Raw genomic sequence first — 20,728 nt, 5'->3', positions numbered from 1 at the left:
AAGGGTTTTTTTTCAACAGGAGGCATGGCAGGGCATCTCAGTCCCGTGTTATGTACCGCCTGCAACATGTGGGAAGTCCTAGACGCTCCTTGCGCTCTGACCGACCACATGTGCAGGAAGTGCCACCAGCTGCAGCTACTTGAGCTTTGGAGCTTGAGCGGCAGCTGGAGGCACTGAGGTGTATCCACAGGGCTGAGTGTTTCGCGGATAGCACGTTTTTAGACGTGGTCACCCCATAGCTTGCAGAAGTGCAGACAGAGGAGGAATGGGTGACCATCAGAAGAAAGGTGTCAGGCAGGTAGTCAGGAAATCCCCAGGGTGCATCTCACTCGAGAACGGTTTCTCTGTGTTGGAAAACGGTGAGAGTGACAGTTCCTCTGGGGAGTGCAGCCACGCTCACGGCACTGTGAGTGGTTCAGCTGCACAGGTGGGGGCGAAAAGAGGGGAAGAGCAATAGTGGTAGAAGACTCGATAGTAAGGGGAACAGACAGGCGTTTCTGCAGCTGTAGACGTGACTCCAGGATGGTATGTTGCCTCCCTGGTGCCAGGGTCAAGGATGTCACTGAACGGCTGCAGGGCATTCTAAAAGGGGAGGACAAACAGACAGAGATTGTGGTACATATTGGTACCAATGACATAGGTAGAAAGAAGGATGAGATCCTGCAAGCAGAATTTTGAAAGCTAGGAAGCAAGTTAAAAAACAGGACCTCAAAGGTAGTAACTCTGGATTACTTCCAGTGCCACGCGCTAGTGAGTATACAAATAGGAGGTTAGTCCAGATGAATGCCTGGCTGGAGAGAAGGTGCAGGAGGGGGGGGCTTTAGATTTCTGGGACATTGGGACCATTTCTGGGGGTGGTGGGACCTGTACAAAGTGGATGGGTTGCACCTGAACCAGAATGGGACCAACATCCTTGTGGGGAGTTTTACTAGTGCTGTTGGGGAGGGTTTAAACTAAATTGGCAGGGGGATGGGATCCTGAGAGGAGGTTCAGCAGGGGGAGATGCACAGTCAAAATTAGAAGAGAGAGCAAGTGACTCTGGAAGGCATAGAAATTATAGGCCAGTTAAGGCACAAGGGAGTTTGGCATGGTTGGAGGGTATTTATTTTAATGCAAGGAGTCTGACGAATAAGGCAGTTGAGTTGAGGGCACAAATTAACACATGGAAATATGATGTCACTGCTCTCACAAAGACATAGTTGAGGGGCAAGATTGGCAGCTCAAGATTCCAGGATATAGGGTCTTCAGGCGAAACAGGGAAGGAGGTAAAAGAGGAGGGGGTATCGCAATATTGATCAAGGAATCAATTACAGCAGTAAGGAGGGATGACATCTTAGAAGGCTCCTCAAATGAAGCCATATGGGTAGAACGGAAAAACAAAAAAGGAGCAATCACATTGCTGGGAGTGTACTATAGGCCCCCAAACAGTCAGAGAGAAATAGAAGAGCAGTTATGTAGGCAAATTTCAGAGAAGTGTAAAAATAATAGGGTAGTAATAGTGGGGGATTTCAACTTTCCCAACATTAACTGGGCTAGTCATAGTGTGATAGGTTTAGAGGGAGCGGAGTTCTTAAAATGCATCCAGGAGAGCTTTTTAAGCCAGTACGTAAAAGGTCCTATAAGAGAGGAGGTGGTCCTGGACTTAATTTTAGGGAGTGAAGCCAGGCAAGTGGTAGAGGTATCAGTGGGGGAGCATTTTGCAGATAGTGATCATAACTCCATTAAATTCAAGGTTGTTATAGAAAAGGACAAGGATGGGCCAGAAATCAGAGTTCTAAATTGGGAGAAGACCGATTTTGATAAAATGAGACATGATTTGGCCAGAGCGGACTGGGAGCAGCTACTTTTAGGTAAATCTACGTCAGAGCAATGGGACTCATTCAAGAAGGAAATAGGGAGTGTACAGGGCCAACATATTCCAGTAAAGACAAAGAGCGGGACCAACAAATCCAGGGAACCCTGGATGTCGAAGGATTATACAGGATTGGATAAAGAGAAAAGGGGAGGTTTATGGCAGATACCAAGGGCTCAAAACAGCGGAAGCCCTACAGGAGTATAGAATGTGCAGGGGGGGAACTTAAGGGCCATAGTGGTAATTTGTGTGTGGAGCCGGAAGACGTAGGTAAGGTTCCAAATGAATACTTTGTGTCTGTGTTCACAAGTGAGAGGGACGATGTGGGTATGGAAATCAGGCAGAAGGACTGTGATATAATTAAAGAAATTAGCATAGAAAGGGAGGAGGTTCTAAGTGGTCTGACAGGCTTAAAAGTAGATAAATCTCCAGGTCCGGGTGAAATGTATCCCAGGCTGTTGAGTGAGGCAAGGGAGGAGATAGCAGGGGCACTGGCAATAATTTTCAATACCTCTCTGGCCACAGGAGAGGCGCCAGAGGACTGGAGGACAGCCAATGCGGTACCATCACTCAAGAAGGGAGGAAGGGATAAACCAGGGAACTACAGGCCAGTCAGTCTAACCTCAGTGGTGAGGAAACTATTGGAAGCAATTCTGAGGGACAAAATTAATCTACACTTGGAGAGGCAGGGATTAATCAAGGACAGTTAGCATGGTTTTGTTAAGGGGGGAGGTCATGTCTGACCAATTTAATTGAATTTTTCGAATAGGTGACCGGGTGTGTAAATGAGGGCAATGCATTTGATGTAGTCTACTTGGACTTCAGCAAGGCTTTTGATAAGGTTCCACATGGGAGACTGATAACGAAGCTAAGAGCCCATGGGATCCAAGCAATTTGGTAAATTGGATCCAGAATTGGCTGAGTAGCAGGAAGCAGAGGGTGATGGTCGAGGGGTGTTTTTGTGACTGGATGCCTGTGTCCAGTGGGGTACCACAGGGATCGGTGTTGGGTCCCTTGCTGTTTGTGGTATATGTAAACAAATTAGACTTGACTGTAGGAGGGTTGATCAGTAAGTTCGCAGATGACACGAAAATTGGTGGGGTGGTAAATAGTGAGATGGGTAGCCTTAGATTACACAAGGATTTGGATGGGCTGATCAGTGGCAAATGGAATTTAATCCGGATAAATGTGAGGTGATGCACTGGGGCAGGACAAACAAGGCACAGGAGTACAAGATGAATGGTAAGACCCTGGGAAGTACCGAGGATCAGAGGGACCTTGGTGTGCATGTCCACCGGTCCCTTAAGGTAGCGGGACAGGTAGATAAGGTGGCTAAGACGGCATATGGGATACTTGCCTTTATTAGCCGAGGCATAGAACATAAGAGCAGGGAGGTTACGCTGGAACTGTATAAAACACTGGTTAGGCCACAGCTAGAGTATTGCGTGCAGTTCTGGAATCCGCATCATAGGAAGGATGTGATTGCATTAGAGAGAGTGCAGAGATTTACCAGGATGTTGCCTGGGCTGGAGAGTTTTAGTTATGAGGAGAGATTGGATAGACTGGGGTTATTTTCCCTGCAGCAGAGGAGATTGAGGGAGGACATGATTGAGGTGTATAAAATTATGAGGGGCATAGATAAGGTAGACAGGAAGGAACTTTTCCCCTTGGTGGAGGGATCAATAACCAGGGGGCATAGATTTAAGGTAAGGGGCAGGAGGTTTAGAGGAGATGTGAGGAAGAATTTTTTCACCCAGTGGGTGGTGGGAATCTGGGACTCACGAGGCAGAAACCCTCATTACATTTAAGAAGTATTTGGATGTGCACTTGCGATGCCATAGCATACAAGGCTATGGGCCTAGTGCTGGAAAATGGGTTTAGAATAGTTAGATACTTGTTTGACCGGCGCAGACTCGATGGGCTGAAGTGCCTTTTTCTGTGCTGTGGACCTCTATGACAATGACTCTGAGGTGAGGAGGAATTTCTTCTCTCAGAGGCTCTTTAGAGTCTGGAATTCTCTTCCCCAATGAGTAGTTGAGGATGTGTCATTGAACAAATTTAAGGCTGAGCTGGACAGATTTTTGACTGACAAGGGAGTCAAGGGTTATTGGGGCGGGTGGTGGGGGTGGGGCAGAGGGGCAGCGAGGAAAGTGGAGTTAAGGCCACAATCAGATCAGCTATGATCTTACTGAATGGCACAACAGCCTTGAAGGGTCAAATGCCCTACTTCTGCTTCTATTTCTTACACTCTTATGAGGTTAAATTAATTAAAAAATGCAAAAAAACCATGGAAATTTGTAAAATTAGGGGCGGGTTGATGAAGGTAATTCGATTCAGTTGCGCATATAGACTTTCGAAAGGTGTTTGACAAAGTGCTATATATACAAACTTATTAGTACAATTAAAGATGTGGGTTTAAAAGAACAGTAGCTGCATGGACGTGAAATTGTTTAAGGGACAGAAAGCATGGGTGAATGTTATTCAGACTGGAAAGTAGCATTCAGTGCTGGAGGAGATTAGGACCACTGTTACTTTCAATACCTATTAATGGTTTGGACTTGGGTATATGGTGCATAATTTCAAAGTTTGCAGATTACCCAAAACTCAGATACGTAGTAAACAATGAAAAGGACAACAGCAGACTTTAATGCAGGCAAGGTGAGGTGATCCATTTTGGTAGGAAGAACGTGGAGAGGCAATATAAAATAAATTGTATAATTTTAAAGGGGATGATGCACAGAGAGACCAAGGGCTATTTGAAGGTGGCAGGACAAGTTAAGAAGGCTATTAAAAAAGCATTTGGGATACCTGTCTTTATTAATAGAGAAAAAGAGTACGAAACCAAGAAAGTTATGTTAACTCGCTACAAAACATTACTAAGGCCTCAGTTGGAGTGTTGTGTTCCAATTGAGGCACCTCATTTCGGAAGGATGTCATGGCCTTGAAGAGGGTACATAGGAGACTTATTAGATAGGCACCAGGGATGAGGGGTTCACGTGAAAAGACGAGAGAAGCTGGGGACTTTCACTTTATAGAACAGAGAGGATTGCAAGGAGATTTGAGAGAGATATTCAAAATCATGAAAGTTTTAATCACTGTGCAGAAAGGTCAGTAACCAGAGAACATAGATTTATGATAATTGGTGAAAATAGTCATGCGCGATATGAAAAAAAAATCATGCAGCAAGTCATTTTGATCTGGAATGCACTGCCTGAAAGGGTGATGGAAGGAGATTCAATGGTAACTTTCAAAAGTGAATTGAGTCAACACAGGCACAATGAGCTTAATAGCCTCCTTCTGTGCTATATATATGATTCTATAAGGGGGTAAAGGCAAAATTTTATTTCTCCTGGTTGGTAAATTGGATGTGCACAGCATGATCCCACCCACCTGGCCCTGCAGGGATAATTGACCATTCTTTCTCAATCAGTATCTCTCCACACACCTCAGGAGCACAGAACAAAAAGAATGGACAATAGTTCCTGGATGTTCTTCAGCACTGATACAGTAATCTGAAAAAAAAATACAGAAACTTGTAGGGTCAGATATATTAGCAGAATGTCTGGTATTCAGAGGTCTGACTACTCCAGCTGACCCCTGTTGAAGGACTGGACATTAGAGATAGGTCTTTCTATCTAAGGAGTCAAGAACCTATAACTGGAAGTAGGGTGGGTAAAGGGGTTGTGGGGGGCCGGGGGGGAAAGAGAGGCAGAAAGCAATTGTTTTTGGAGATTTAAGTGGCACAGGAGTAGGAGGCCAACATGACATTGTCTATCTGCAATGATATGGAGATATATTCAAGAGTGTGCTAAAGCACATGGCTTCCCCAGAAGCAGTATGGCCAGGTTGTGCTCCCACAGTGTGTGAAGAATGCACTATGAGGGAGAACATGCATGATTTCTGTCCCTCTTGTTCCTCCCACCTTTGGAGCAGAGTACAGTCAATATAAACTCAATCCAGGGACCTGGTATTCTAACAAAGAAATAACAGTTTCAATACATTACATATTTGAACATTATTATTTGGAATAGCCACAATATGAAGAAATCTGGTTGAGAACAACATAAATCTGATTTTTTTCAGATCTGGAGGTTTAAACTGCTATTGGTGACATCTTTCATTAGCATGCTCCTCTGAATCTCTTTTAACACATTAAAAACGATTAACTTGTTGTCAGTAGGTTAATAAATGCATTAAAATGTTGTGCAGAAGTATCTGTCGTGATGCGCTAACACATTTGTTATAAGTACTATAGAGTGTAATTTGATCCCCTAAGATATTCTGATCCATTCTTAACTTCAGCAAGTGTTAAACACCTCACAGGCTCAACCAGGGAGCTGCTATGGTAGTGCAGTAATAAAACAGGCCCATGTTATGTATCAAAAATAAATGGTCTGGTTACCTCCTTCCCAACATAATGGTACACCTACAAGCCTTCCTTTCCTCCAATAAGAGTGGAGATAGTCGAGTCACAGCTCCTGACCAATATCAGACACCTCTAAAGCCACACTCTACGCAAAAACCAAGCAAAGCTACAGAGCAAGTGGATGACAAACTCGAGCATCAGGTAACAGGGGACTCAAAATGAGGAGCATAGTCTAGCAAGGAAAGTGCCACAAAAAAGACATTGAGACAGTGACTGCTGTAAAACAGGTGCGGCCTACTTCAGGACTTTGCAACTTCCATATCCTACTCACACTGCTGCTGCGTGCTTGGCGGGAAGCCAGGCATGTGAGGCACCATTCCAGACGTACCCGGCTGAGGCTGTCCAGGATGTGACATTGATTGATTCAACTGTCCCAGACCTGCCACTCCGGGGGTACGAGTGGCCATCATCCCACTCGAGCTCCCCGCAGGGCCACCTTGCAAGTTCTGCAAAGCGTTCATTGGATCTAGGAGGGAGGGAAACAAAAAAAAAACTTCTGTTAAATTCTTTAAAGAGAAGCAGATGCCCAAATAAATATCAGATAATCAAAGAATCACAGGGCAGGGCACAGAAGCAAGTTATTCAGCCCAGTGTGCCTGTGCCAATTCTTTGAAAGAGCCGCCCAATTAGTCCCACTCCCTACTCCTCACTCAATCTTGCAAAGCTTTCCCATCAAGTATTTATCCAATTCCCTTTTGAAAGTTACTACTGAATCTGCTTCTGGCACCATTTTTGATCAGAACTCCTTTGTCAATGGGATCCAAGCCAGTTGAATTCAAAACCAAGACATAGAGCTTTTCTTTGCTGAGAGTTTATTGATTTTGTTCAGTCTCATAGCTCTCCTCCACCCGGTGTCCCAGCTGTCCCCCTATTTATGTGTTCAAATTACTTAATTAAACAATGCCCTTCACTGTGTATCTTAACAATATAAATAACATACTATTAACAGATTCCCCTATCTTTCTTTAAACAATAAATTTTATAATACAATCAAATAACTTCAAAACAAATCAATGAAAATAATTTTTCACATTTTGTATAACCCATCTAAATACTCTTCTAGGACCTCCAACAATTTCTTCAAGCAAGCATCCCTTTGTGTAAAACAGTCCAATAATTGATGGCTTGCATCAATCCATCTTAACTTAGAGATCTCTTTTTTCTCTAACATTTTATTTTATGCTAGCGAGGTCAATCCTTAGCCTTTTCTCAGTCTCACACTCTACTGAATGTACATTAAGCCACAGGGAATGGTTATCCACATAACCTTCAATGGGCAAACTTTTTTTCAGAAAGCCCCTTGTATAGGATTTCCTTCAAAATGTTTGATAAGTAAAATCTTATATCTATCGCTTCTACTGGAGCCAGTGTTTCTGTTTAACTACCCTTTTTATTTTCTTCGTTTGCCAGGCCAATGGACAACCTTTTGTTATTCTTTCCCACCAAGAATATGATAAACCCTGTTGTCTAAAATATCCATCCTGGAGACTGGCATGTGAAGCATCGCTAAAAATGACTAACCTCATATCTTCTGGATCACCCAAGGTTGGAAACTTGAGTGTGCATTTCTCTGAATTTAATTTCTTTAATGTTTTATTTGCTCTCAGGACTTCCTCAACTGTGGCATGTTTCATCATAGTACTCAGTTCCAATATGTCATAACTAGCATCAGGTCTAGTCTGAGTGCACAACCAGTTTAACTGTCCAGTCAAACTTCTTAATTGGTCTATTTCTTCCTTGGATGCAGGATCCTCTTTGTGAGCAATTTATTGGGAAGCGATTGACATTTTCTAAATTAGACGGTTGATTCAAGGTCAGTCCTGACTTATTCTGCTTCATGTCTGACCCTATATATTTAAAGGGCCCCAAGGCCTGACTTCTAACCTTAAATTCCTTCTTTATTTTATCTATCACCCATTGCTCAAATTCCACAGAATCTCTCCACAGGAAATCATCAACCTGCATCACAAAGATGCCTGCTAGTTTCTCCTCATGATACCAATAGAACATTCCTGGGTCTGCCTTTAGCTGAATGCAACCTGTTTTCAACAGGGTGGATCTAACAGAGAAATACCATACCCTTGATGAACCATTCAACCCATATAAACACTTCTTAATTTCCACAGTACCAGCTAGCTTTCATATCAATCCATTTACATTCCCAGGAATATGTTGCTAGACGAATAAAAAAAATCTTCAAGCTCACTATTCCTGCAGTGGGGGAGTCCACTCTGACATCTTGATCGCCGAGTCTAACTTCGAAACCTTGAGCCACTAGACTGGCTTCAACATTATATGTGCCATCAGGAAGTACCTTTTCTGTGCATATCCACCTATGTGACAAGGCTGGCTGTCCTCTGTCTGGTTTTTCAGTGTATACGCAAAATTTTTTCCAACTTTCTAACTCATTTTGTTTGGCATCCTTTATCAACTTATCTTCTAATTTGTTAGTAGCCGCTAAAACTTCTCAATCATAAGGGCTTCTACTTCTAGTGGCATTCCTAGCTTGCTCAATTGTTCTTGTCCTCTAATCACCCTCCTATCTCTTTCTGGACTACTGCCACACGATCTCTCCCTCCTACGATCAAACTCCCTTTCACAAGTCCGTGACTTTTTCATAGTGCTATGATACGGCAGGGTGGTATTTATCAGATGGACCAAATCCACAAAGGAAACTTGGCCACACTATTATAATGATTTTGCAATTTGTATTTATTGTGAGAAGGTTTGTGGACTGAAGTCAGAAGAAATGAGTCCATTACCACCTTTAGTGATTTTAAAGATTAAGTTAAAACATTTATTAACAAAAGAAAAAAAAACTTAATGACACACAAGATTATAGTTACACAGTTATAACAGTTCCCAAAATTTCAACTTAACCAGACTCCCAACAACACGCCCCCTTTAAGGCAACAGTCCAAATAGATTCCAAATTTATAAAGTCATCTAGCAATGTTACCACTAGCACCCAATGGACAATGGACTTTCAAAGGCTTTTAACACAACCTTGGTTACTAGAACAGCAAAACTTCTGCAGGGTGGCTAGAGGCTTTTTCTCCAAGTCTGTTTCACATGGTCATCCCTCACACAGCCTTCCATCCTTCTTTAAATGTATTTTATCCCTTTTGATTTGTTAATTCCATTGTTTCCATTTATCTTTAGGAGTTACTTTTCACGGACTATAAAAATCTTTCATGTTATCAATATGGCCAGAGCTTTTGGGAAAAATCAACGTAATAATCTTGACTTATTTACCTTGCCAGTTGTAAACATTTTCCATGTCCCTTTGAAAATCAAACACCTTCCTCATTTATATAAAAATGCAAATTTTATTCACACCGTATCTGTTGAGACCCAACTCCAGCTTATTCATATCCATTTCAAACACCTGTTTTACACCTTACCTCTTTGATAATTTAAACCTGGCAGTCTAATTTAGTTTAATTAAATTAGTTTAATTAAAGTAGCCACACACACAGAACCATACACACACACACATATACATAAGCCTATTTTAAAGTACTCCACAATAACATTAGGAAAAATATAATAGTTCCTTGACACTTCTCAGTTCACTTTCAGAATTCACATTGCATTTTCTGGCCTTCCACATCTTTACCTCATTTTGTCAATCCATGGGTCTTACCTCCTGTCCCTCATCTTGCACACTCACCCAATGTTTGTATTTGCCGGTGGCTTTTCCTGCTCTCCTTATAATGGTGGCATCCCTCCATTCACTGGCCCCTACTGGCATATATGTTACTCTGGTGCCAACTTTGGGATAAATAGCCCTATCCTGCACTTCAGTGTCACTTTATTCATATTCAGTCAGCTCTTAGTCAGCCGTAATCTGTTCCTCATAATTGTCCAACATATGTTTATGTGAAGTGTATGGTGCCTCTTCACTTTCTATTCCCTGTAAACGTATAATCAGTGCTAATTAGCCTCGAGGCACCCTAACAGTTTGATTCCTATGTTGTAAAATTACTGTTTTCTCATTACTGCCGATAACCTTACCAGGTCCTTTCCATTCAATTCAGCCCTTCTCGTTTGTAATATACCATGTCCCCTGGATTAAACAGTATTTCTGATGGCCTCATTCGATGCTGTAAAGCTCGCCAAATTTGCTCCGAAACCCCAGCCTCGATAAATGTCTTTCCCCCTGCATGCAGGGCATTCATATGCTCAGAACAAGTAGAACTAATCATATTATTGGATTTCTCCCATAAACTAATTGATAGGGACTGTAGCCCCCAACCATCTGAAGTGAATTCTTTGCATGGACTGTCCGCGCCTGGACAAAAGTCAGCTTACAGCTTGGCTGGTCAGCTAAGATTTTGTGAAGCATCTAATCAATTGCTGTGTGATTTCTTTCACAAACCCCATTACCAAAGGAACTTTCCTGCTGTATTCATTACTATGATGTTCACATTTTCACGTAACTCTTAAATTCAAGACAAATTCTACCCCCCCGCCCCCTAGGAATTTAGTCGGTGCTCCCAGTCCAGTTCTTATACATTTTTTCCATTGTCTTGTCCACAATTACCTTTTTTTCTTTACTATATATTATTGTTGTTAGACTGAATTTAGTTGCCATGTCCACGAAGGGCAAGAGAAGAATGTTTTTGTCCTTATCCCATACCTTCAAATCCATTGCTACAACATCATTAAAGTCTCTTGCTAATGGGAGACTCACTGCAAACCATGATGGTATCCTCCTATATTTTCTACACATACTGGATTTCTCACTGATCTCTTCTATAAGTTTAATATATTTGTCATCCATTACCCCTGCATCCTTTGAATTTTTAACCTATGACAAGATGGATGGGAAAACTGATGTCGTTTGTAAACAATTTGCCATTTTTCCTTTAAACTCCTAGCCCCAATGTCATCAACACTTCTTTAACATCATGGAGTTTTGTGGATTTAACATCCTGATTTGAAATGTTAGGTTTTTTTAAGGGGATACAATAGTGTCCCAGTTGCATAAACTGTAAATCTAAAGATTTCGCAAAAACAATTGCCTCATCATGTTCCATATCTAATTTCATTTGAGCCTTTTTTTGACGGCTTACTGAATAGTAAGAGTATTTATCTTGATATTACATCTGTGCCGATAAATGGTTTACTCCGGCTATTTTACAGGGAATCACCATTCTCTTTAGTGATTTTAATGTATTATTGTCCCTGAACCTGAAATAAGTGGAATTTTCATATTCCTTAACCTTACTTTGGTCTTTGCTATTTAGAGAATCAAGGTAACACTTTAACCAATCCACTCCACATACTGTGGACGTACACCTACTGTCTAACACAGCACAATTGAATGAGTCCGCAACTAAAACATCCATTACCAGACTAAAGCTTCTGGTGAATAGCACAATTCCTTCTGACTGACCAGTATCATCTTCCCCTTCTGATCCTTCCTTGTCTTGTATCATTTCAAAAACCCTGTTATTCCGTTTCAGACAGTTCATCACATAATGATATTTCGAGTCACATCTGAAGCACCTGTTTACCATTCCTTGGTTATTCCTGAGGTTCATTCTCCTGCCATAGTTACCCAATTCCTGTTGTCTGTTAGATCTACCAAAGGGGCGCCTATCCTCATTCCTTTTGTTTGTGGTTCTTCTTTGGTATTGGGATGCTTGCAGCCCATATCTAAATGATCCTGAAATGCTGTCAGCATTGAGTCCTCCATCTTTTGTGTTACCACTGAATATTTCATTGGTGCCAAGGAAGTGGCTGGAAATGAATGTTTCCCCAGAATGTTTTTTAAAGCTTCAGACATCTGTTCCTAAAGCATATCTCTTTCTGACAATCTAACTCTAGTCACGACCGGGAGCCTATCCATGTTCAATACTTTAGCACAATCCAACAATTTGAAGGCAAGCACTGAATAAGGGATCTGCAATCAGAATTTTCTGCCATCTTATATATAACCTGCTAAATTCCATGATATATTCTTCCATGGAATAACTGTCCATCCTTCTAAATTTATCAAAGTCTGACCATGCCTCATATATATCATCTTTCTTACAAGTTTTGTCCATAAGTTTTAAGAGATTTTCCAAACCTTCCTCAGTGCCCAAATGATGAGCTTCTAGCTCTGAAAATACTTTCCACCTGATCCTGCTTCCGCTGGGATGCAAAAGTGCCAAACACATACCTTGCTTTTTCTTTGGTCAGGATGTAACCCGTGTCCATATATCCACTTCATTCTTCCATTGGTCTTAAGGTTCAGCTTCACAGAACAAAGTGGAAAATCATACCCTGATACTTTCGACTTGGTTTCAGCCATTCTTCTCCAAAGTAACTCCAATTAGAACCTCCCGTCTGAAAATAAGTCTTAGTTTGCAATATTCACCTTTAGGCCATTCTCTGCTACCAACGTTAATAGAATCCAAGCTGCTTGATGAAGTTAAAACCAAGACACAGAGCTTTTCTTTACTGAGAGTTTATTGACTTTGTTCAGTCTCATACCTCTCCTTCCCCCACCACCACTCCCGTGTCCCAGCTGTCCCCTATTTATGTGTTCAAAGTGCTTAATTAAACAATGCCCTTCACTGTGTCTGTTAACAATATAAACAATATGATTAACATACTATTAACATCCCTGTGGAAAAAATATTTCTCCACAGCAGCTCTAGACAACCATAAGACTCATGATGATTGAGGGAAAAATCAGTTCTTTGGACTGCATTATACAAAAGGCATTCCCAATTAGTTCCATTTGATTTCAACGAACTTGGACTGGATTGCGGTGGGATCGGGAGCAGGCACAGGCATGATTTGAAAATCCCATTCCTGGAGTATGGCACTGGATCCTGCTAGAACGCGACGCAATTTTCAAAGTGAGGTTGGGAACAGGGAACTTTAAAGTTCCCTGTTATTTCTTCACATTTCCCCCTTGGCTCTGGTTTTGATCCCCCACAAATGGGAATGTCTTTGTTACGTCTACCTTATCAAACTCCTTCATAATTTTAAAGATCTCTATTAGGACATCCTTCAGACTTCTTTTTTGTAGAGAGAAAGAGTCACAGTCTGTTCAGCCATTCCTGTAATGTATAACTTCCCAGCTCTGGAATCATCTTTGTAAATCTTTTTTGCACCTTTTTCCAGTGCCTATAGTTCCTATGGAGACCAGAACTGTGTACAATGCTCCAAGTGTGTTCTAACCAAGATCCAATATAAGTTTGACATAACTTCTTTTTAAAGTTTATTGCTCCAGAAACTAACCCCAGTTTTTGGTTTACTTTTTTATTGCCTTATTAACCTGTTGATACTCTAAGTGTTTTATGCATATGTACCCCTGGATCCCTCTGCTCCTCTATCCCATTTAGACCTCCATTATCCAAGAATTTGAGGCTTCTTTATCTTTCTTACCAACATGCATCACCTCTCACTTGTTTACATTGAAATTTATTTGCTAGTTACACGCACACATTCTGAAAGGTCACTGACATTATCTTTGATCTTGTTGAAGTCTTCCTCAACATTCTGTTGAAGGGTCATGAGGACTCAAAATGTCAACTGTGCTCTTCTCCACTGATGCTGCCAGACCTGCTGAGTTTTTCCAGGTAGTTTTGTTTTTGTTTTTATTTTGAAATAAAATACTTACCTGGTATGGCCTACATGTGACTCCAAGACCACAGCAATGTGATTGACTCTTAACTGCCCTCTTAAATAACCTAGCAAGTCACTAAGTTGTATAAAACCACTAATATCTGGGGACTTAGGCCAAAATTGACTGGGCTGTTCTAAAGATAAGTCAAACAGTAATGTCATACTCTCAGACTGTTACCTTTCAGTCAATGGTCTATACACCTTCATCACCTTCCATGAGTATGTCCTATCCCACCAGCAGGACAGACCCACTAGAGGTGGTGGCACAGTGGTATACAGTCCTGCAAGTTTCCCTCTACCATCTACACACCATCCAGACTTGGAAATATTTCGCCGTTCCTTCACTGTTGCTGGGTCAAAATCCTGGAACTCCCTCCCTGACAGCACTGTGGGTGTACCTACACCACAGGGACTGCAGGGGTTCAAGAAAGCAGCTCGCCACCTCAAAATTAGGAATGGGCAATAAATGCTGGCCTTGCCAGCAACACTCGCATCCCAAGAACAAATAAAAGAGTCGGGCGGAGTGGCTGAGGAAGCGGTGATGAACAATTAAACAACTGAAAGGAGGCGGCAGCTCCACTTCATTCATGATGAGGGGGAACCCAGCACGAGAGTGCAAAAGGCAAAGCTGAAGCATTTGTAACCATCTTCAGCCAGAAGTGCCGAATGGATGCTCCATCTCGGCCTACTCCTGAGGTCCCCAGCATCACAGATACCAGTTTTCAGCCAATTTGATTCACTCCAAGTGACATCAAGGCACAGCTGAACTCATTGGATACAACAAAGGCAATGGACCTCAACATCATCGCAGCTACAGAAATTGCCTTGGTTATGTTCTGTCCACAAAAAGCAGGAAACTCCAATTAGACCATAAGACGTAGAAGTAGGCCATTCGGCCCATTGAGTCTGTTCCGCCATTCAATGAGATCATGGCTGATCTGATAATGCTCAACGCCACTTTCCTGCCCTTTCCCCATAACCTTTGATTCCCTTACTGATTAAAAATCTGTCTATCTCAGCCTTGAATATACTGAATGACCCAGCCTTGAAAATACTGAATGACCCAGCCTCTACAGTCCTCTGCAGTAAAGAATTCCCAGATTCACTACCCTCAAAGAAGAAACTCCTCCTCATCTCTGTCTTAAACGGGCGACCCTTTACTCTGAGATTATGCCCTCTGGTCCTAGACTCTCCCACAAGGGGAAACAACATCTCAGCATCTACCCTGTCAAGCCCCCTAAGAATCTTATATGTTTCAGTAAGGTCACCTCTCATTCTTCTAAACTCCAATGAGTACAGGCCCAACCTACTCAACCTCTCCTCATAAGAAAGTCCATCCATACCCAGGATCAACCTAGTGAACCTTCTCTGGACTGTCTCCAATGCCAGTATATCTTTCCTTAGATAAGAGGCCAAAACTGTTCACAGTATTTTGGTGTGGTCTAACTAGTGCCTTGTATAGTTTTAGCAAGACTTCCCTATTTTTATACTCCAATTCCTTTGAAATAAAGGCCAACATTCCATTTGCCTTCCCTATTACCTGAACTTGTATGCTAGCTTTTTGTGATTCATGCACCAAGACCCCCAAATCCCCCTGTGCTGCAGCTTTCTATAGTCTTTCTCCATTTAAATGATGTTCAGCTCCTCTACTCTTCCTGCCAAAGTACATAATCTCACATTTTCCCAAATTATATTCCATCTGTCAACTTTTTGCCCACACAGTTAATCTGTCTATATCCCTCTGTAGACTCTTTGTATCATCCTCACCGCTTGCCTTCCCAACTATTTTTGTGTCATCTGTAAACTTGGCGATAGTGCATTCACTTCCCTCGTCCAAGCCATTAATATATATTGTAAATAATTGTTATTTGCCTTTTTTCCTTCTTTCACAGGATGTGGGTGTCACTGGCCAGGCTGGCATTTTTATTGCCCACCCCTAATGGCCCTGAAGATGGTGGTGAGCTGCCTTCTTGAACTGCTGCTGTCTATGTGGTGTAGGAACACTCACACTGCTGTTAGGGAGGGAGAATTACTGCCCCATCAGTCTACTCTCAATCATTAGCAAAGTGATAGGTGTCATTCACAGTGCTATCAAGTGGCACTTACTCATCAATAACCTTGTTGCTGATGCTTAGTTTGGATTTCACCAGGTCTTGATCCAAACATGGAAAAAAGAGCTGAAAGCCAGAGACAGTAAGAGGCACTGCACTTGTCATTAAGGTAGCATTTGACCAAGTGTGATAGCAAGGAGTCTGAGTGTAACTGAAGTCAATGGGAATCGGGGGGAAAACTCTCTACTGGTTAGAGTCATACCTAGCATGGTTATGATTGTTGGAGGCCAAACATCGCAGCTCCAGGGCATCGCTGCAGGAGTTCTACAGTGTAACATCCTAGGGTCAACCATCTTCGACTGCTTGGTCAAAGACCTCAAATGCAACATAAGGTCAGAAGTGGGAATGTTCGCTGGTGATTGCGCAGTGTTCAGTTCCACTGGCAACTCTTCAGATACTGACGCAGTCTGTGTCAATATGCAGCAAGACCTGGACAACATTCAGGCTAGGGCAGATAAGTGTCAAATGCCAGGCAATGATATCTCCAACAGAGTCTAGCCACCTTGACGTTCAATGGCATTACCATCACTGAATCTCCAATCATTAACATCTGGGAGTTAACATTGACCAGAAACTTAACTGGGCAAGCCATATAAATACTGTGGCTACATGAATAGCTCAGAGGCATTTTGTGTCAAGTGACTCACGTCCTGACTCCTGAAGCCTTTTCACCATCTAAAAGGCACAAGTCAGGAGTGTGGTGGAATACTCTCCCCTTGCTTGGGTAAATACAGCTCCAGCAACACACAAGAGGCTCAACACCATCAAGGACAAAGCAGCCCATTAATTGCTACGACATCCACCACCTTTCAAATTCAGTCCCTCCATCACCCACACACAGTGATAATGGTGTGTACCATCTACCATTGCCAAGGCTCCTTCAACAGTTCCTCCAAACTTGTGACCTCTTTCACCCAGAATACCAAGGACAGTAGCCACATGGGAGCACCACCATCAGTAAGATCCCTCCTAAATCTAAAAGATCATTCCTTCAAACTTCTAACTTCCTCTCTGTGGGAATACCTACTTGGACTGCAGCCGCTGAAGAAGGAAGCTTCACCACCTCCTTCTCAAGGGCCTTGCCCTGAAGCTCACAAATCATGAACGGGTAAGAAAAACTGAATGGTCTGAAAAGGCCTGGTTGGAGTTATCTTTATTACAATTACTGTTTTGTGGCAAGCACACAGAAAGGAGGAGCAGGAGAGTGGCTTTTCCACAACCCATATTTTCAGACTACCCACAGCAGTGCTACATTGAGCTGGAGGTATAGTCAAGTTGCAGCAACACCTAGTGGCCTGCTGGAAGGAAATGTCTCAGGAATTTGACAGGCAATTACAACTGTTTTTCAATCCTAATCTGGGGAGCTATGCTTTTAAAATGACTAACTTTACAGCAGTAAGAGTGTGTACAAGGCATATTACCAGCCCAATAAGAGCTCTCTTTCCTTTACCTTGGGATACAGTGTAAAACAGACAGACATTTAATGTCCCAAATATCTTACACTGTAACTGATACAAGCTATACTTTGAAATCTCTCATGTTAAGAATTACAGACAGCCTTCAATGCATCAAATACATTTACAACTTGCAGGTCAGTGCAAAGTGCCAATGGGTGAAATAAATGGCTTTTGTGGAATGGGGAGCTCTTCACCCAGACTCCATAATATTAATGAGTTGCTGACAGCCCCCTTCACAAACCCTTGCACTCAAAACATTATCAGCTGCTGTGTAAGGGGTCCAGGGCACAGCTCTATAGGATGTTAATCCTCCCCCAATTTGCCTACAATCTTCAAGGTACTCTGGTCCTACAGCAGTCACCTTACTACATTGGCAGTCTGCACTGGGCAAGTTCAGAATGAGGACATCCTTCCCTCTCAATAGAAAAAGACCGCAGGGTAGCAATAAACTATAAAACCCAAATAACAGAAAATGAACAGGAACACATCCAGAATTAGCAAAAAAAAAAATGAAGAAAGAAGATTCAGCCAATCCTGGGATATATGGCTCAGCTGATTCATTGACCATTTTGAAAATAAGGACACATGCAAATAAAGGATACCCAATGCAATGTTCTTAGATTGCCCGAATTTACAGGTTTCACTGTACAACTTAGTGTGATAAACTCATCCCCTGCCCAATGGTTGATGGGAATCTGTATCTGATGTTCAGCTGCATTAACACTGAATTTATTCACTGCAAAGTTTATGCTGTACATCAGGGCACAGCAACGGCACTCACTCAAATGGTTCACTCAGAATCTGGGGTTTTGATGTATACTCCGTGGTTAATCACAGCCCTATGGAACTCTCCCAACTATTAAATCCTGATTCAAAATGAAGTGTTTATGAAATGCACTGCTTTCACTCAAGGGTTACTTTGCTCCCAGTAAAGGAGGATTTAATAAATCAACATCCTCAGCCAATCACAGAGAGCTAGGCTGTGTACTTTCTAGAGGCTGGTCAATTTTCATCAACAATACTTTTGAAATGGGGTCTTTTTGAATCTGCAGCAGGCAATGAGTAGTAGAAGTGATTGTGACTAGCCAGCTGTCCCAGTTAAGTGGGACTTTAAGAACACAAGAAACAGAGCTGCAGTAGGTCAAAGGGTCCATTGAGCCTGCTGATTTTCTACATTAACACAGCTTTCGCGCCCTATCCTCATATCCATTAGTGCCCAATAGTCCATCAATCTCAGTCTCGAATATAGTCATCCACAGCTCTCTGGAGTAGAGAATTCCAAAGATTCACAACCCTCTGAATGAAGACATTTCTCCTCATCAGAGTCCTGAATGGGTGACTCATTATCCTGAGGCTATGGCCCATAGTTTTAGACTCTCTAGCTAGGGAGAAACAGCCTCTCAGTATCTACCCTGTCAAGACTTCTAAGAATTTTATATGTTTCAATGAGATCATCCTTCATTCTTCTAAACTACTGTGAACACAGGTCCATTCTACTCAATCTCCACTCTTCTCACCCTAGTAATCAATCTGGTGAACCTCTGTTGCAAATCCTCTAAGGCAAGTATATTCCTTCTTAGGAGACTAAAGCTGTCCACTGCACTTGTGGTGTGGTCTCATCAAAGCTCTGAACAATTGCAGCAAAGCCTCCTTATTCTTATACGCAGAGGATAAGTAATAAACTGGGTACAAAGCAGAAGACAGAGTAGGGGTTCAAATTAGCTACTCAAACAGGCAAAAAGATAGGAAATATCACTACTGTTCACAAGTTACAAAACTGATCCAGACTTGAAAATCAGAAGTAGTTTCAAAATCTGTGGACGGGATATAGTTAATACTAACAAAGACAACATTAAAAAACAACTTCAGCATGGGTGTTTAATTAGCAAATACATTTCAATATTGATAAGCATGAGGTGGTGTATTCTGGTAGGCCACATACTGCTTGGAGTCTAAATGGGGTATAGGAGCAAAGTGTTCGAGGCGTACAGATTCACAAATCACAACAGAGTGAAGCAGGTTATTGATGCAACTAAAAAAAAGCAAACCAAGCACTGGGGTTCATTTCTGGAGTGACAGAATTAAAAAGTGGAGAAGTTATGTTAAATTTAGATGGAACCTTGGTTAGACCACACTTGGAGCACTGTACACAGTCCTGGTCTCCGTATTGTAGAAAGGATATGGAGGCACTGGAAAAAAGGTGCAAAAAGATTTACAAGGATGATACAAGAACTGAGAAGTTGTACTTATCAGGAATGACCGAAATAGAGATCTTTAAAATTGTAAGGGGCTTGGTAAGATAAATGTAAAGAAGACATTGCCACTTGTGGGGGAGATCTAAACCAGGTCTGCACCCAGACAGTGGTGAGAATGTGGAACTCGCAACTACAAGGAGTAGTTGAAGTAAATAGCATAGATACATTTAAGGGGAAGCTGGATAAACACATGGTGGGAGAAAGCAATAGAAAGATACATTAGTCGGGTTATAGGAAGAGTGACAGAAGGCTTGTGTGGAGCACAGTTAGGCTGAATGGTCTGTTCCTATGCTGTATGTTCTATGTGATACATCAAACCATCGCAATAAAAGCTAACATAACATTTCCTTTCCTAATTGCTTGCTGTATCTTCATGCAAACTTTCTGTAATTTGTGGACAAGGACAACCAAACCCCCTGTATACCAACAATTACAAGACTCTCACCATTTAAAAAATATTCTGCTTCTTCCTGCAAAAATGGAAGTTCACACGTTCCCATGTTATGTTCCATCTGCCATCTTCTTGCTCGAACACTAATCCATCTAAATCCTTTTGCAGACATTGTCCTCCTCATTTTCTCACTTAACTTTGCATTGGCAGCAAACTTGGATACATTACACTTAGTCCATTCATCTAAGTCATTGATATAGATTATAAATAGCAGAGGCCCTAGCACTGATCCTTGTGGTTCCCCAACTAGTTACAGTCTGCCAACTTGAAAATTGACCCAATCATTCCTAGTCTCTGTTGCCTGTCCATTAAACAACCCTCATGTCCTAGTAATATATTGGCCCCCAATCTCATGAGCCCAAATTTTACGTGATAACCTCTTGTGTATCACCTTATTGAATACTTCTGAAAACCAAAATATAACACACCCACTGGTTCCCCTATCTATCCTCCTAGTTACATCCTCTAATAAATTTGTTAATTATGATTTCCCTTTCATAAAACCAGGTTTAATTTGCCTAATCATATTGTGATTTTCTCAAGTGTC

General features: G+C 41.9%; 1 protein-coding gene across 10 annotated transcripts in view; it reads right to left on the bottom strand.

The window, feature by feature from the left end:
* Positions 1 to 20,728, bottom strand: part of med15 (mediator complex subunit 15) — a 110,017-nt gene that overhangs the window by 71,610 nt on the left and 17,679 nt on the right. For 6 of the 10 annotated variants that reach the window (XM_078553783.1, XM_078553787.1, XM_078553785.1 and 3 more), the window contains exon 5: positions 6,550 to 6,744. The exons of 2 other annotated variants lie outside the window; for them this stretch is intronic. In XM_078553783.1, the coding sequence (XP_078409909.1) occupies positions 6,550 to 6,744 (195 nt within the window). The remainder of the gene's footprint in view (positions 1 to 6,549; positions 6,745 to 20,728) is intronic. 2 more of the 10 variants (XM_078553786.1, XM_078553789.1) reach the window with 1 other exon arrangement.

Source organism: Cetorhinus maximus, chromosome 12 (genome assembly GCF_964194155.1).
Source record: "Cetorhinus maximus chromosome 12, sCetMax3.hap1.1, whole genome shotgun sequence".
Taxonomy (NCBI): domain Eukaryota; kingdom Metazoa; phylum Chordata; class Chondrichthyes; order Lamniformes; family Cetorhinidae; genus Cetorhinus; species Cetorhinus maximus.
This window is presented reverse-complemented; position numbering and strand designations above follow the sequence as displayed.